This window comes from Electrophorus electricus, chromosome 23, assembly GCF_013358815.1.
Source record: "Electrophorus electricus isolate fEleEle1 chromosome 23, fEleEle1.pri, whole genome shotgun sequence".
NCBI classification, from domain to species: Eukaryota; Metazoa; Chordata; class Actinopteri; order Gymnotiformes; family Gymnotidae; genus Electrophorus; species Electrophorus electricus.
In genome coordinates, this window is record NC_049557.1 from 9,826,734 (window position 1) to 9,843,628 (window position 16,895).

The window sequence follows — 16,895 nt, forward strand, 5'->3', positions numbered from 1 at the left end:
AGCGCGATGCTACTGAAACAGTGCATTTAAATAAAAGCTACTGTTAAGATTACTTTTATTCAGCTTAAAGTTAAAACTGCTTCGTTCGCATGTGTGGGACCCTGTGGCGATCAGCTTTTTGGTATGCTTAGTGTTTTTTAACAAGAGCTGCACGACTATACGTACGTCACGCAAATGACTTGGTTTTCAGTGATTATATTTTGGAACATCAGAACAGTGAGGTGATAAAACACACTCATGCTGCTTCTAACAGCCGAGAATATAATGTGTGCAGCTATGGAAACGAAATATAAAACACACAGAGAACTATCAACATAGACGAATTCATATTCATCATTACGGTTAAAACACAATCCAGTAACTTTCCAGAGACGACGCTGGGCAAACATGACACGCGCTGAACTCACGCTCTGATGCTGGGAATAACCGCAAGTATGCACAGAAACCTTGCACGATAACCGCAAGTATGCACAGAAACCTTGCACGATAACCGCAAGTATGCACAGAAACCTTGCACGATAACCGCAAGTATGCACAGAAACCTTGCACGATAACCGCAAGTATGCACAGAAACCTTGCACAACAGAAGGTATACACAAACCTTGCACGATAACCGCAAGTATGCACAGAAACCTTGCACGACAACAGAAGGTATACACAGAAACCTTGCACGACAATAGAAGGTATACACAGAAATCTTGCACGATAACTGTCAGACATATTTTTCTTCTAACCGCACACTGCTCAGCCACAAGTGTCTCCGTTTGTTCCACCACGCCAGAAACGCACACGAACGCAGAGTTTCTCGTCCTTCTGTGCTTTACCTGGACGCAGTGCCCGTTTTCCCGTGCTCTTGCGCCTCATCTCTCGGGCATATTCTCACCGATCCCGTCTCTTCTCCTCCGTCCGCGCGCTGGGTACGGGGTGGAAATGTGCTGTCGCGAGCGCCAGTTACAGCTGATTTCAAAGTGAAATCAAAGTGAGTCAGACAGGTGAGCTGACGAGAGGGGTCGCGGCATAGCGGGGGTCGGTGAAATAAATGATTCCACGTGTCACAATGTTATTAGTCTAATTTATTCACCTGGATGTCTCAGAAATGTCTTATGTTTGCGTTTAAGGTTTTATATTTAAATACCCTACCATAAATAAACAAACAAACAAATCCTAAATCAGAGAATGTTTTCCTTTTGAGTGCGTAAGCCTTAAGGCTTTATTATCAGGTAATATGCTTAAATGGAAATCAAGTGAGTAGCTAAAAGACATAAATCTCTTCAACTCCAGTCACAGTTGTTTTGGTTTGACTTGATATATTCACTATGCAGCATTTTAATTCTAGAGTGTGCTTACTTTAACACCCATCTGGAGCAACCCACGAGACATACGACACATTCAATTTTTAATGCCTGGTCGTAAAAACGGAAAACAGAAGTAAAGGCAATATGCTCGCTGATCTCGAGGATGGCAGGCTCTCACGACTGCGGAGTGGTGATACATAGCCAGGCATGGCAGAAGAGCACATTAGCAATCCGACTGGTGTTAAAATATGAACATGAATCAGATGTCTAGTTGGCTGCTGACTTATGATTGTCCTGTGGTGAGTCACCCTCTAATCGTTGGAAAATAACGAACTCGCTCACTCCAATTCCACAAGTATTTAATCCATAGATTGTATATACAAGTAACCATATATTTAATCCCAGCTCATCCTAAACGTACACCAATGCCAACAATCAAACACATGACAGAGGACAATGCAGGCATGTGGCAATGGGAACACTGGGGATAAAGGTACTACTAATATTGTACATGTCTACTACATTAAAAATAAAATCTAGCAACCAAAACTCCATGTGAGCTAGTCTCCTTAATGTATTTGACCAAATACAACAGTGAAAAACTTACAGTAGGGGTCTGTTAATTCTTTCTTTGAAAGTGAATCCTAAATTAGCAGAATTCGCATGGAACTGATTTTGTTGCTGTTGTGAACAGGATTCATAATTATCTTCAGTGGTTTCACTGTTATTTTCAGAAGGGGTTGAGATTGCATGCTTTGAGAATGTAGTAATTATGCTTCCCACATTTATCAAATAAAGTAATTCAGAATCAGGCTTTATTGGCCAAGTTTGCTCACGCATATAAGGAATTTGTTCTTGGTTACAGTAGCTCACACACAGTTGCTTATACACAGTACAACAAAAGTCATTTCGGCCACACTCACAACACATGCATACACTTATACACATACAATCATGCTTGGAACCACACTTGCACAAATTTAGCAAACGTTTGTGCGCAATGAATTGGAGACGTACTTTGAAATGCTCTATATTACAGAATTTAGCCTACAGAAGGCACTAAGCAGAATGTTACAGTAGCCGCTGCTGCTTCCAGAAGGTCCATTGTCATTCCATAAATGACCACTACAGGTCAACAGAGGACAAAAAAAGAGAGTCCTAAAAACCGTTGCTCTGAGATCTCGCGATAGGTCTTTTTACTATTACGTGAATCCCTAACTTCCTGTTTAGTTGTTTGGATAATGGCGGACCGTCAGTTTAGCTAACGGCTGTTGTAACTTATTCTAAACACCGCGAAAGAGATAGTAAAAGTGTTTGGTAAGCGAAATTGAAAATCGACTTGTTTCATGGTTAATTATACAGGGCGCAAGAGCAGACTGACAACAAAGTTTGTTTGCTAGATAGCTACCTAGCTGGCATTAACCTGTCTAGCTAACAAGCTAAGCTAAGTCACTAGCCGTTAGCAAGTAGCTAATTAACCAGCTTCTACTCAGCTGCACTACAACGAGTTGAGTCGCAATTCTAACGACTTTTTAAATTAAACCTGCGTGTGTATGAAGTAGTCGGGTTGTCCACAGTGGTCTAGGTTTTTATCTACAGATTTTGACGTGTAGCCTACATTTTCTTTGGCTGGCTAGGTTAGCTAGCGGTTAGTTAACAATTTTGGTCAGTTAGAGGCTGAAAGTTCTTAGCGGCTGTTTAATCCTGATCACATCTGAAACATTTGTATTACATTTACCTAGTATTAGTCTCACTTTAAAATTACATTAGTGACGAGACGTTTAACTTAATATATTTGTTTAATTTGGTATCTAGTCAGGTAGCTAAGCCTAGCTAACTCGAGAGTGTGTCAGGTATCGATGGCAACAGCTAGTGAAATGAGGTTGGGATCGTTTTGCACTACTTTGCTTTGGCACGTCTTAACCAAATTGGCAGCTAACGTTGGTTTGACATTATTTTTATTCAAAGAAACATAATCCGTGTTTGTCGGTTCACCTTGACCGGCAGTTGGAGTGTTCCTGCCCGTCGTTGGAGGCCGGCTGCCCGGGCGGAGTCATGACTATCTGAGGTGAGTTAAATTACCGAGCGTCCGAATGCTCCGTAGGTCTCTGGGCGGTGATCATGCTTCGACATGGCCGTCACTGTGAGTTTCTATTTACTATAAAACCAAAGTGGCTTCACTGGCTCGGGTTGGTGGTCCTAATAGCAAATGAGCTGAGCAGAGTGCGCTACCTTGGTTACATCTATCAAAAACGCAGGCGAAATGAAACGTGATTGAAAAAGACCACGTTCATTAAATCTGTTGCCTAGACTACTTCTTAAGGTGAAAGGACATGGTTACCTTGTGTAGAGCCCTAGGTAATGGCCCAAATCAGACTTTCTCAATAAGATGTAGAAACAGGTGAAATATTTTGTACATCACAAACTAAATTATTGTGTTTGGATCTCTTTGATGCCTGCATTAATGTCTGCTTTGCACATATTGATCATTGTCAAGGCTGTTTAGGACAGAACCCATGATAGGAGAGGAATGTATAGCATGTGAACTATGAGCTGTGGCATGCCTCACTTTTGCTACACTTAGGGTTAGTTAGGGTTTAGGGATTAGGCTTTAGGGTTAGGGTTTTTCCCTACACTTTTTCTCCCTCTGGCTGTGATGCTGCACTTTACCTGCATGTCTCCCTGATGCACTTTTGATAGTGAAGACTCAGAATTGAGAGAAACATGGTTCACTTCTGCTTGAAGAATAAAGCAAAGCTGTTAACTGAACTCATATTTTTTGCCATAAAGATGTTCTGTTGGTCACCATAAAGACTACATTTTGTGATTGAGGCTGTAGTTATGTACATGAGTGGACGTTTATGGAGCTTTAAAAGTGTTGAAGCTTATTTAAACTTCTGTTTCAGTTGTTTAAACATCTTTATGGCTCAGCCTGTTTGTTTATATATTAAAAGTAATTTTGCTATGAACAGACAGCACTACATTGTATCTGAGACATAACTGTGCTTATTTGCTGGTCAGTCAAAGTGAGCCTGTTGTCCTGCAGTGCTCAGGAGAGGACAACACTCATGCAGACACTGCATTAGTGATGTTCAGAGTAAATCCAGGGTGTGTCCATTATGAATTGAACTTTACCGGTTGAAATGTGCCGTTGTTCAGACTTTGTTTGCATTATGTCAACGTTGTGCATCTCATACATATACATGCATATATTACAATTCTGCTACTACAATAGTTGCGTTCGCAATATGACTATACTGTATAAAGCCCTCAATGTGAAATGCATCGTTTTATCTTTTTTTTAATCTAGTTTTTCATTACTAATAACAGCAGTGCTAAAAATAGTAGTAATAATAATGGTTTTATTTATATGTCACATTTAAAACAAGTTTTTCAATGTGCCCTAGAGAAAGACGCACTAGAAATAAAGCAGAGCTTATTTGCATATTGTAGCCTTTTGTGAGATCAGGATTTCAAAACCCTGTATTGTGTTAATGATTAACAGATGAGATACTGTGCAGATACAATTAAATATGTTAAGATACAATTAAACAATATTTTGACCTATGTTATTTTGGCCAACATTTTTGTTGGATCATGTGAATGCTGTCATGTGGAATATTTAAGGCTGGTCAGATTGCAAATGCACAATAGAAGATTTTGAGGCATCAGAGGGTTCATTTGCATATTGCTTCTGTGATATCAATATTGCGATAACAATAAACAAACCAGAGCTGTAGAGTGTACCGTCTTAAGACATGAACCAAGGAGTGTTTGCAGTTTTAAAATGGCAAAACTGATGGAATTTAAACTGAGTTGTTGACTGTATGAAGATACTTGTGCTGTGTTTTAACCTCCTGGGGAAATGCTTTGTTTTAGAAAATGACTTAACTCAGCCTCGGTTCTCAGATGAAGTGTCTGGGGGTGTCGGTGCGCTTTATGGGAAGACCTGTCAAGAGTGCGTTAGTTTATCTAACCATAATGTCTCACACACCTCAGCATGACAGAGATCAGTCTGAGTCAGGCAGTGTTACATCAATGGGAAGTAGTAGTTTTGGAAATAGAAGAAATATGGGCATTAAAATGATAATGTGGTGTATGTTTTAACCCGTGTTGCTCACACCAGGTGATAATGCAATCAGGTGACCCTTTACAGTAATATTATTAATTCCAGCCTTACAAATCTGATGTGAAATGGCTACATGAATCACTTCATATTTGAGTGTTTTTCAGACATGAGTGTTTGTTAGTCATCCAAGTTTGTAGGCTGTACCCAGGTACCTAGTTACCTGAGACCAGGCAAGCTGTCAGTTTTGTTATGTTTGAAAATTGATTTGTGCATCATCAGCAAAACAATTTAAAGAAATATGCTTGTGAAAATGGCTCCCAGGGGAAGCTTTCAAATGAGGAGCAGAACAGAACCCAATACTGGCTGGGGGACATCTGTAAAATAAGTTATGTCCACCTAAGGTTACATGTTTCTTACGCCTAGTCAAATAGGAACTGAATCTGTGAATAAGTCTGCAACATTCCTAGCAACAAACCTTTAAGTTTAGATGAAAAGGTATGCTAAATATTTGATTGGCCTCATGTTTTCTTAGAGGAGGTTTCAGGACAGCCATTTAAAAAAAAGACATGGTCCACACTGCTTGACAACTAAGTACACTTGCAGTGATGAGCTAGGTTAGATACCTGGAGTGGATGTAGAGGGGTTCATATTTAAAAAAAGATTCTAGACACTACAGACTGATTAAACAGAATGAGCAGCTAAAGGAAGAGTTCTCTGCTGTAAGAGAACCAGTGACTTAGAAGAGAAGGACTGTTGAAGGGTGTGTTATCTGTAATCTATGAACATAACAGTATACGCCCATATACACCCATAGAGAGAGATTTAATGAGTCCACAGGAATTAAGGCAAACGGATAATCATGGAAAAGAAATATCTATGCTGGGTATCGTTTCTGAATTAGCAGGCTAGTGTTTTGATGATGCTTCTCCTAATGTCAGGGAACAGCCATGTGGGTGATGTCTGTACACTGCTGGGCATGTGCTTCTCCACCTGCGGCTCTCTGGGGTTAAAGCCTTGAGCTGGGAGAGGTCAAATGGAAATGTGGGACGTTCTTAGGGACTACCTCATTAAAGGTGTTACATAAGCTCGCATATAAAATTTGACAGATTCATGAAGTCTCAAGGCGTTAAAGGGGGGGCAGACAGAACCAGAGAGAGGGTATTTCCAGTGTTGCAAAAACTTGTAATACAGAGTTTCTCAGAGAGTACAGTGACACCAAGACACACCATACCTGATGAAATAGCAGTATACAGTGATGCATTAGCGTTAGCACTATACAACAAAACAGTGGCTTAAGCGCTGTACCATGATGCATTAGCTCTGTCAGTTGTAATGTATGCGGATGGCAGGCAACTGTTTCCTCACTTCAGCCCTACTCTGCCCTTTCCTCCGTTAGCAGTCTCAGAGCATTCACTGCATGTTCCACATGCTCTCCTCTCCCCCAGTGTCTTTCTCCTTGACTTTGTGAAAGGTGCGCAATCCCAAACATTGAACTAATTATTGTTGTTATTATTATTACCATGAATATGCTGATGAAATGAAGCCTGTGTCTTTCTGAACCCGAACATGCTTTCTCATTCCTCGTCTCTGACCAGCAGGTTGCCGTAGCAATGTGGCATGGTTCCAGAGGAGAGGCCACAGTACCGGGCTGCTGCTGCGATGGACTGTAGGAGAGGTCAGTATCTGCAGAGATGGCACTCTAAAGGCATGGTAACTGTGTGTGTGTGTGTGTGTGTGTGTGTGTGTGTGTGTGTGTGTGTGCGTGTGTGTGTGTGTGTACATAGTTGTGAATTGCATTCTTTCTTTGTGTGCAGAGATATCAACTGCGTGGAGGACTCTAAACGAGAGCAAGACTGCTGTAAGTGTTTTTGACGCCACCTGACATGCTCAGTGTGAGCTGCCTGGTCGCGGTCAGCTAAACGCAGAGTGAACAAACACCGGAGATTACAACCTGCAGGGCTAACCCTGACTCTGGCATGTTAGTGTTGATGGCAGAATTGGGGGCGCCACCTCATGTGGCCAGGACAAAATGTTAGGTCTTCTGGATTCTGTCCTGGGGTGTAGAGTGGGTGTGATTGTGTGTGATTGAGAGAGATGCTGGTCTGCTAATGACGGTGTTAACGGTAACTATCTTCCAGCTCCGGCACATAGAGAACAGGCTGGAGGCCGTATCTGGGACAGGCGTGGTGCTCGACTCACTAATGAACACAGAGAAGACATCTGGTAGAAGTAGCCGCAAAGCCAACCACAGAGGTATCGGACGCACACATATATATACAAACACACACACACACACACACACACACACACACACATGTACACACATCCTATACACATATCTATCTACTCTGTGATGTCACACTTGTTGACAAATCAAGTCAAATGTTGGCAAACACACTGTTTTGTTATGAGAACTCCCCCACCCAACACACACCCATGTTGGCATGCTAAAGAGAAGTGTTGGTACATCCCAGCCTGATGCTTTTGCAGTTGAGGATATTTTTAACTTTTTCTGGGACAAGCTTTCCACATGTTGATATTTACTGTGCTTCTACACTTACTCAGTTAAGTGCACTATAATAAAGGCCCCCATCCCTGTAGTGGACTGGTGTAGGGCTGTGATATAGACCCCCCCAACCCTGTAGGTGACTGGTATAGGACTGTGGTATAGACCCCTCATCCCTGTAGTGGATTGGTGTAGGACTGTGGTATAGGACCCCCCCCCCCCATCCCTGTAGTGGACTGGAGTAGGACTCTCTGAAGTGACTGTAAAGTTACTGACTGTGTTCTGCTTTGCTCTGTCTAGCAAAACTATTTTGTTGAAGCGTCATGAAACTCATTAATTATATTGCAATAATGTTGCATTAATTATATTAAAGCAGGTTGGTTGGGGGGGTTTTGGTTTGTATTTGTTGTTTTGTTATTTTGTTGTTTTCCTCTTACTTATTATCTCCTTAGTACCTTTGAGATCCAGGAACAGGAACTAGTCCCTTGGCACCTGCAGGACTGTTCCTCATGAGTGATTCTGTCTGTATGTCTGTCTGTCACAGATAGGCGGGGTCTGGGTGACGTCACAGTGTCCAGGCTCCGCCAGCGCAGTCGTCAAAGCCCAGACAAGACTTCCTACAGTCCAGTATGCAGCAGTGTGCATGAAGGGGGCAGCAGCTGGTGTGGGGACCGCACACATACACACGCTTCTCAGGGGTATGAACTGGTAGTCATTTCAGTTTGAGTATAATTTGAGTATAATAAGTGTGTGTGTGTGTGTGTGTGTGAGTGTGTATTTATATATACACTAGCCACCAACTCTGCTTACTAGATTAATATATGTATCATGACCAAACACAGGGGTGCGAGTTGCTGGAGCTCTGTCAGTGATTGACAGTCCAGCCAGCCAATTGTGTTACTCTTCATAAGTCTGCCAGTGTGTTGCACCTCTGTGTTGTCTGCCTGTTTCAGGGATGTAGCACCTCCTCCTACCGCTGCCCCCACTGGGGCGGAGGTGGCAGACCCAGAGTGTGCCCTGAGCCAGCTGGTGTACAACCGGGACTTGCGCCCCCTCCACGGGGCTGAGTTGGACAGCACGCGCTCCTCAGCGCTGGACGCCACCACCGTGCACTACCTCAACAACTCGCCACACCTGGAGATGCCACGAGCGGCTCAACAGGACACGCCGGGCTCCGAGGTCAGGCCTGTTGCGCCGCCGGTAGATGACCAGACAGGGGCGGCCCACTCCTCGACGGCATCGAGCCCAGGCTCAGCGCGACTGGAGAAGCTGCGTCAGCGTCAGACGGACGGAAAACTGGAGAAACTGAGGGAGAGAATCCGCCGACAGCGCGAGCAGCTGGAGGAGACTGCCGAAAGACGGATGTTGGAGCAGCCTGCGGGCTTGGGAGCGGCACATGGCCTTTGTATCCCCCTGCCCACTGCCACAGTCCGCAAAGTGGCACCTGCTCCCCCCGCACCCATCTATAAAGGTAAGAGCCTCACAAGGGCTGCGGGGGGTTTCTACATGATTATTCAGATATTTAGGCCTATTGTAACACCGGTTAAAAAAAAATATATATATATATATAAAAGCACCTCCCTTTGGTTAATTACTGCAGGGGTGATTTATGTTTCAGCTGGAAACAAGTTATTTAACCGTAACTGATGCAGTGAGTAGCTTCTCGTTTGTTAAACAACCATGTCAACAGACACATTCTGTGGTCGTGGAACAGATGTTAATCTGTTTCAGAAGGGTCAAATTATTGGCATGCATCAAGCAGAGAACACATCTAAGCAGATTGCTGAAACTACTAAAATCGGGTTAAGAAGCATCCAACGCATTATTAAAAAGTGGAAGGACAGTGAGGAGTGGGGAAACATCTTCGAGGAAGGAATGTGGTCCAGAAAAAATTTTGAATGATCGTGATCGGCAATCACTAAAACCTGTGGTGAAATCAAATCGTAGAAAAACAACAGTAGAACTCAGGGATATGTTTAATAGTGAAAGTAAGAGCATTTCCACACGCACAATGCGAAGGGAACTCGGGGGATTTTGACTAAACAGCTGTGTAGCCTTAAGAAGACCACTTGGCAGTGAGGCTAACCAGCAAAGATTGGACTCTGGAGCAATGGAAGAAAGTCATGTGGTCTGATGAGTCCAGATTTACCCTGTTCCAGAGTGATGGGCGCATCAGGGTAAGAAGAGAGGCGGCTGAAGTAATGCACACATCATGCCTAGTGCCTACCGTACAAGCCTGTGGGAGCAGTGCTATGATCTGGGGTTGCTGCAGTTGGTCAGGTCTAGGTTCAGCAACGTTATGTGCCCAAAGAATGAGGTCAGCTGACTACCTGAATATACTGAACGACCAGGTTATTCCATCCATGGATTTTTTCTTCCCTGATGGCATGGGCATATTCCAAGATGACAATGCCAGGATTCATCGGGCTCAAATTGTGAAAGAGTGGTTCAGGGAGCACGAGACATCATTTTCAAACATGGATTGGCCACCACAGAGTCCAGACCTGAACCCCATTGAAAATCTTTGGGGTGTGCTGGAGAAGACTTTGCGCAGTGCTCTAAATCTCCCATCATCAATACAAGATCTTGGGGAAAGATTAATGCAACTCTGGACAGAAATAAATGTTGTGACATTGCAGAAGCTTTAATTATGGCAGCGAATGCGTACCATAATTAAAGCTAAAGGTGGTCCAACCAAATATTAGTGTGTGACTTTTTTTTTTTTTTTTTTTTGGGCCAGGCCAGTAGATTTATTATTTATTACATTATTTATTGGGGATTTACTTTTAGACTGTGTATGTATGCACGCACGCATGTATGTGTGTGTGTGTGTGTAATTTGTTATATATATATATATATATATATATATATTATATATATATATATATATATATATATATATATATATATATATATATATAATGTGTGTGTGCATATGCATATATATATGTGCGCGCGCATGCGTGCATATGCATATATATATATGTGCGCGCGCATGTGTGCATATGCATATATATATATGTGCGCGCGCATGTGTGCATATGCATATATATGTGCCTGCGCACACATGCACAACTTGGTGTTACGCAGCTGGGATTTCTGAGGAGATACCGAAGATTGGAATTTCATAATTTGTATCTCATTTTAAGTTACTTATTTTGAGAACTTAAATCTCAAAAGCACTTTTTTTACACTGTTACAGTATTCAACATTATGTTCATTTAATCTGAGTTGTAAGAGTTACATTCTTGTAAATGTTCATGCTAAAAATATTACAATTATAGTAAATTAATTTTGGCCCCAAATATCGATTATGGGGCTTGTTTACTAATAATTAGTATCTATATCGGCTGACCCTTAGGAGAGGTTTAGGGCTGTTTGGGGGGATTTTAGTACCTATGTTTTCATTCTTAGGATTTAACACGAGTGAGATAAAGATTCGCACTTCAGATGGCAAAGTGTGGGGCGAGGAGGAGTTCCAGAATTTAAGCAGGCATATCAACCGAGACCTCACACAGCACCTCACAGGTACACACACACACACACACACACACACACACACACCTACAAACGGGTGATGGAAGGATAATACAGAGAATAATATTACACTGACGTTATATTAGTTTTGTTGTATATCACTAGTCTGTGCTTCTCTGGCTTCACAGCCATAGTCTGGCAGCCCATCCCCTGTGTTCTGTCTCTGTGGAAGTCGCTGCACACACACTGTGATGCTGCCCCCTAGTGTCATGCTGGAACCTCACAGCTCTGTTTGGATGTTTACAATTTCTGCTTATTGGGTTTTTATTATCATTTATAATGGATTTAATTTTTGGGGGGTGGGGCTGATGTGAAATATGTTTTCTATCTCAGAGCCAGTGACCCAGCGGCCTCCAGAGAGGGTCAGGCAGCGGGAGAAGAAAGTGTCCGTACCAGTCCGGAAGATTCATCGACGCGCTTCTGTTCCCAGCTCTGACGCCAAACCAGGTATGAATATGATCTCTCTCTCTCTCTCTCTCTCTCTCTCTCTCTCTCTCTCTCTCTCTCTCTCTCTGCCTAACACACACACACTCTCATTCACTCATGCTGTCTAACTCATTCATTCTACACAAAAATTGGCTTTAAAATTCTTGGTCAGGACAAAACTACCTCAAGTTCTCTGTGCTCAGTTCAATTCACTGTGCTCAGTATTCTAGATACTTTTTTTTTTCCACCCAGAACACATTTTAAAATAAAAAGGTTTATTTTAACATGACAGACAAGACAGTGGTGCCAGCTGGTTGTAAACGAACCCAAATATCTGTTTCTGTACACACCCAAGCATGCTTGTTCCAGTACATTGACTTGGCACGATCGTGGCTGATCAAACGCAACTGTCTAGTTTCATCATATTTCTGGTTGTGAGGGTTAAAACCCTATAAAGCATGGTAAAAACTGGTTTGTCCCTGTAAATTCTGTCTGGATACTGTGCTGAAAGTAGAAACAATAAGTATTTTTAAAAATGTGATTCACTAAGAAAACTTGGTAAAAACCATCTGAATACCTAAAATAAAACATACTGTGTTCATAGAACCTTTCTAGAGGCCCTTAAGTCTGATGGTAGCTCAACTGGTTTCTGATCCTCTGTCCGCTCAGTGATCAGCACGTCGTCATGGCGAGAGGGTCAGAAACTTGTGAAGATGATGCTTGGATCAGCGCCACGGATACCCAACAAGCCACGGGCGCAGTCAACAGAAAGAGACGGACGGACTGGTGCGTACAGCCCTCCTGCTGCAAGCACCTCTACAACCACAGTCTGTACAGGGAAGAAAAAGTGGAGACCACTCAGAAATGTACAGAATTCAGTGATTTACAGTCTCTGTGTCTCTGCACCCACTACCCCCTCACCTTCCCAGGATCTGACCCTCAGCTGGAGACTGTCTGCCACTCCAGGGTGAGGAGCACAGAGCGACCGGGCCTCCACAGAATGCCTGTAGCCACGGAGCGCTCCAGACCAGCAGGGGGTGGTAAAGTACGAGTTCCTGCCACCACGGAGCCCTCCAGACGAAACGACAAGGGAGACAGAGGCCCTGTGATGGAACAGTCCTCTCAACCAGTAACGACGGTTGAAGGCAGACGAACTGTGGCGGTGCATACCTCCAGACCAGCAGGGGGTGATGAGGGCAAAGGAGCTGTAGCAGAGCGGCGCACCGCTCCAGCAGGGGCGGATAAATGCAGGTCACCCAGCAGAGGTCTCCTGTCGGCAGATATTCGAGGCATACTAGATGACCTTCAGCTGGAGGGTGGGGCAGAGGGACCTGATGAGGGCGGGGTTCACAGGAGGAGCCCAGCACGCAGCAGTCAAGCCCCACCCAGACTGTCCCGCAGTGCCAGTCCCGCCAAAACCCGTCCAGAGAGCAGAGATCAAACGGTGCCACGTAAACGGCACTACGACACAGACACGGTTCGGCAGTACATCGCACGACAGCAGGAGGACAGGAAGAGGAAACAGGCAGAGCAGAGGAGGAGTCAAAGAGAAGAGGCACAAAGGCGGAGTCAGCGTCTGCAGGAGCTCTACAGGAAACAGAGGGAGGGCGTTGCCAAGGCCCCAGCTCCAATCCCCAACTCTGTGCAAACACACCTGCAGGAAACCTACACCAAGCTACTTTTTGAACACACATTGCAGCAGGTATAAACACACACACACACACTTTGTGGCCTTTGTGTTACTAGCTGTGTGAGCGCTCTTTGTGTTGTTTCCTGGGGCATGTTGTGGGGTGAGCTGTGAGTTGTGTACTTTGTCTCATGCTTTAGCCCAGGCCTGTGTATCAGCCGTCTGGGGAATCGGACAAAGAGAATAAGGGACAGGACCCCCTCAGTCCCTCCCCCAGTGACCTGTCTGTATCGGAGCTCAGACCTCCTCCTCTGCTGTCCAGGTAATGCCCACACCCACAGGTGATGTAGGAGTCATGTGACCATTTGCCTTCCCCTAGCTGTTTCCACAGAGCACAACGGGTCGTGGGTAGCGTAGGTCAACATGTCTGCCAGTGCTGTTTATCAGCTGTTTTAGTCTTCATGTGCATTGGTCATAGATGTGTGGAATGAGGTTTCTTTTTGTCTTACAGTAAAAATATTTATTGTGTGTCTGTGTGTCTGTGTGTCTAGGGCTGCACTGGGCCTAGAGAGTTTATACTCTTCCTGGTTGCATGCTGAGCCTCAGAGCCCTGCCCCCCTGCCCAGCAAAGGGGGTGTGCTTCCCCCTGGTGGTCAGTCAGAGGGTGCAGGGGCCGTGGAGGAAGCTTCCCATCGATGGGCTCCATCTGCCGTCGGCACGGTCGCTGCAGCCCTGAGCGAGCCTGGTGGGGATCTCCATGCCACCCTGCTGGTGAGCAGGATGGAGCGTGTGGAAGCTCTGAAGGCCCGGGCTGCGTCTCTCTCCAGCCGGGTGGAGAGCGAGGCGCGGAAGCTCGCTTCCGTCACCCCCAACCTCGGCACAGGCCTCCCCGTGAGCGAGGACGTCCTTTGGACAAAGCCGCTGAGTCCTCCGGAGCGGGAGCGTCCTGGCGTAGTGGCGCAGTCCCGCCTGAACATCCAGAGGCTCCTGCGTGCAGGTCAGAGTGCGTTTGGGGGTGACTCAGGAGAACTGCCCGGAGTGGGCAACCTGTCCACCTACAGTACCCAAGACCAGAAAGAAAACGTGGGCAAGCCCCACCCAGCTCCCACTGGCCCCTCCCTCCCACCGGCCGAGTGGGCAGAGCCACCGGAATCTAGCGGAGGGTCCATCAGCGAGGGCCCGCTGACTGACAGCAGTGTGTCAGAGGGCGAGGACACCCCGGGTGACCCTACTAATATCCAGACGGACCGTGCCAAGCTGTCGGTGAGGGAGGCCACGGTAGACTACTGCGCCGCCCAGCACAACAGCCACGCCCACAACCCCATCACTGCATTCCAGAAAGAGGCAGAGCAGCTCACCCCCTACAAGCCTATGACTGCACTGCAGGACAGCAGGCCTCCCTGGGAGGAGCTGACCAAGGGAAGCACTCACAGCGTCATCAGTATATTTACCAAGAACCTCCAGAACTACAGCAAAGGTAGTTTTCACTGTAACTACCATTCACTTGATTATAATGCTTCATACGTTTACTAATTGTGCGCGTGTGTGCATGCAGTGGTTGAGGTGAATGAAGGCGTTACTCCCCTCCATGCTGGTAGCTCGGTGGTTGGTGCAGCCTATGAAGATGACTTCATCTCCTCCCACAGTAGCAGCCGATCAGCATCAAAGAGAACTTCTCATAGCCTCAGGTAGAAGTCCCTCCATGGACACTCAGACTGAACCCCATCAGACCACATCTGTGCGTTTTTTAGGCCTTTAACTAAGTGCTACGTTTAAGCAAACATGAGTTTAGCGTTTTCTCAACAACATATTAGTTAATAGTAACTAGCATTGCTGTAATACAGTGTGTTGATATATAATGTGCCACTAGGTGGCAGTCTCCATCTGTGCCTGCAGTTTACTTTGGCCTATCTGAGCTGACGTGGCGTATGTGTTGTTTCTGTAGTAATGGCCACAGTGGCGGCACTGATGAGAGGAGAGAGAGTTGCTCCCTCTCTGTCACTCACTCCTCCACCACCTCTCCCCTCTCCTCGCCCCTCTCCACCCGCTCCACACGGACAGGTGAGAGGCGCACCACCCGCGCACACACAGACTGCCCCGCGTGGTCACGCTCAGGCTTAGTTTCACTAATGTTTGTGGAGGTGTGTTGTTGGATTAAATGCGTGTGTATAGTGATTCTTTTTGAGAGTGATGTTACGTAGGTTGGCACCAACGCCGGGTATGTTTGTAGCACCGTTATACCCAGGAGCTGTGTGCTTGTGTTTAGATCTGGGTTTTCTCTTGTCACAGAGAGGAATCTTGAGCGCACCCTGGTGGAAGGGCAGATGAATACGACCGTCATACCTGACCTGCAGTGGAACGGTCAGAGAAAGAAGGACTCTGAAAACAGCTTAGCAGGTGGTCTGCACAGGGATGCTGACACTGATGGGACAATAGGGGGCGCCTCAGTCCACTCTGTTCACAGGTAAGCCCAGCATGGAGTGGTGAGAGGAGGAATTGCGTGTTCTTAGAATTCCCCTTCCACCAGCTAATGCAGCGCTGCCTGTGTACTCTCACACATACTCGTTTGCTGACAGTAAACTGAAATAAGTGTTTTCCACACACAGCAGTGGGGTTTGGGCCTCTCAGAAACCCTTTGGCTTAGCGTACCACTGTTATAATCTCACCTGAGTGGTGCTACTCTAGTACCCCAGAATTTCTGCCGTGTGACACAGGGAAGGGATGTTCTCTAACGGACACACACGCCTCACACCCCACACACACAAGGCACTTTTGTTTGGATGGATTCTGGTGAGATCTCTCTGCTGCAGGTCAGGCTTGTTGCCAGGGAGATGTTGATTTTCTGAAAGCAGGTCTTGTTCATGCTTGCCTGCCTTTCACAGTAACATTATAATCCTCTCTGTGTGTGTCGGGGGTGGGCTGTGTGTGTGTGTGCTGGTGGTGTGATGTGGTTTCTGAATGTGTTCGTTGTTATTTCTGAGTGTGTTTGAGGGGATGGTGGTGTGGTCAAATGCATGATCAATAAAAGCTGAAGTTGAGAGAATAGATTATGAACGTGCAGTGTGGATTGGCTGAGAACTGTGGGGTTAATCCTGTGCCAAAATGGGAGAGGAGATAATTGTTTTAAAAAGCAATATTGCACTTTGAGAGGACAACAGTGCTCTCGCTCAAAAAAACACTGCCATAAACGCAGAGCAGTGTTTGTGCCAAAACGTCAGCCAATCAGATTTCTGGTGGCAGTTCCTGTCAAGGACACTTTACAGACAGATATCAGCTTTAACAATCACTCACACACCGATGAGAAGCAGCAGTAAATTTGCACACATTGTACTCTCAATCAGAAACCACAGGGGAAGGGGTTCAGACCAGGACAGAGCACTAACTATCACAGGACATACACACATAAAGCACCAACTATCACAGGACATACACACA

The 16,895-nt window shown here is 45.4% G+C and overlaps 1 protein-coding gene across 11 annotated transcripts in view; it reads left to right on the forward strand.

The window, feature by feature from the left end:
• Window positions 1-2,527: 2,527 nt before the first annotated feature.
• The window catches only part of cep350 (centrosomal protein 350), a 32,015-nt gene continuing 17,647 nt past the window's right edge, over window positions 2,528-16,895 (forward strand). For 10 of the 11 annotated variants that reach the window (XM_035521980.1, XM_035521984.1, XM_035521987.1 and 7 more), the window contains exons 1-16: window positions 2,539-2,612; window positions 3,264-3,363; window positions 6,963-7,039; window positions 7,179-7,222; window positions 7,503-7,617; window positions 8,415-8,568; window positions 8,824-9,341; window positions 11,285-11,398; window positions 11,741-11,854; window positions 12,503-12,619; window positions 12,763-13,535; window positions 13,661-13,782; window positions 14,012-14,937; window positions 15,016-15,148; window positions 15,406-15,521; window positions 15,750-15,924. In XM_035521980.1, coding sequence (XP_035377873.1) covers window positions 6,982-7,039; window positions 7,179-7,222; window positions 7,503-7,617; window positions 8,415-8,568; window positions 8,824-9,341; window positions 11,285-11,398; window positions 11,741-11,854; window positions 12,503-12,619; window positions 12,763-13,535; window positions 13,661-13,782; window positions 14,012-14,937; window positions 15,016-15,148; window positions 15,406-15,521; window positions 15,750-15,924 — 3,479 coding nt within the window. In that variant the 5' untranslated portion in view covers window positions 2,539-2,612; window positions 3,264-3,363; window positions 6,963-6,981. Of the gene's footprint in view, window positions 2,613-3,263; window positions 3,364-6,962; window positions 7,040-7,178; window positions 7,223-7,502; window positions 7,618-8,414; window positions 8,569-8,823; window positions 9,342-11,284; window positions 11,399-11,740; window positions 11,855-12,502; window positions 12,620-12,762; window positions 13,536-13,660; window positions 13,783-14,011; window positions 14,938-15,015; window positions 15,149-15,405; window positions 15,522-15,749; window positions 15,925-16,895 lie in introns of all 11 variants that reach the window. The other variant, XM_035521981.1, reaches the window with a different exon arrangement.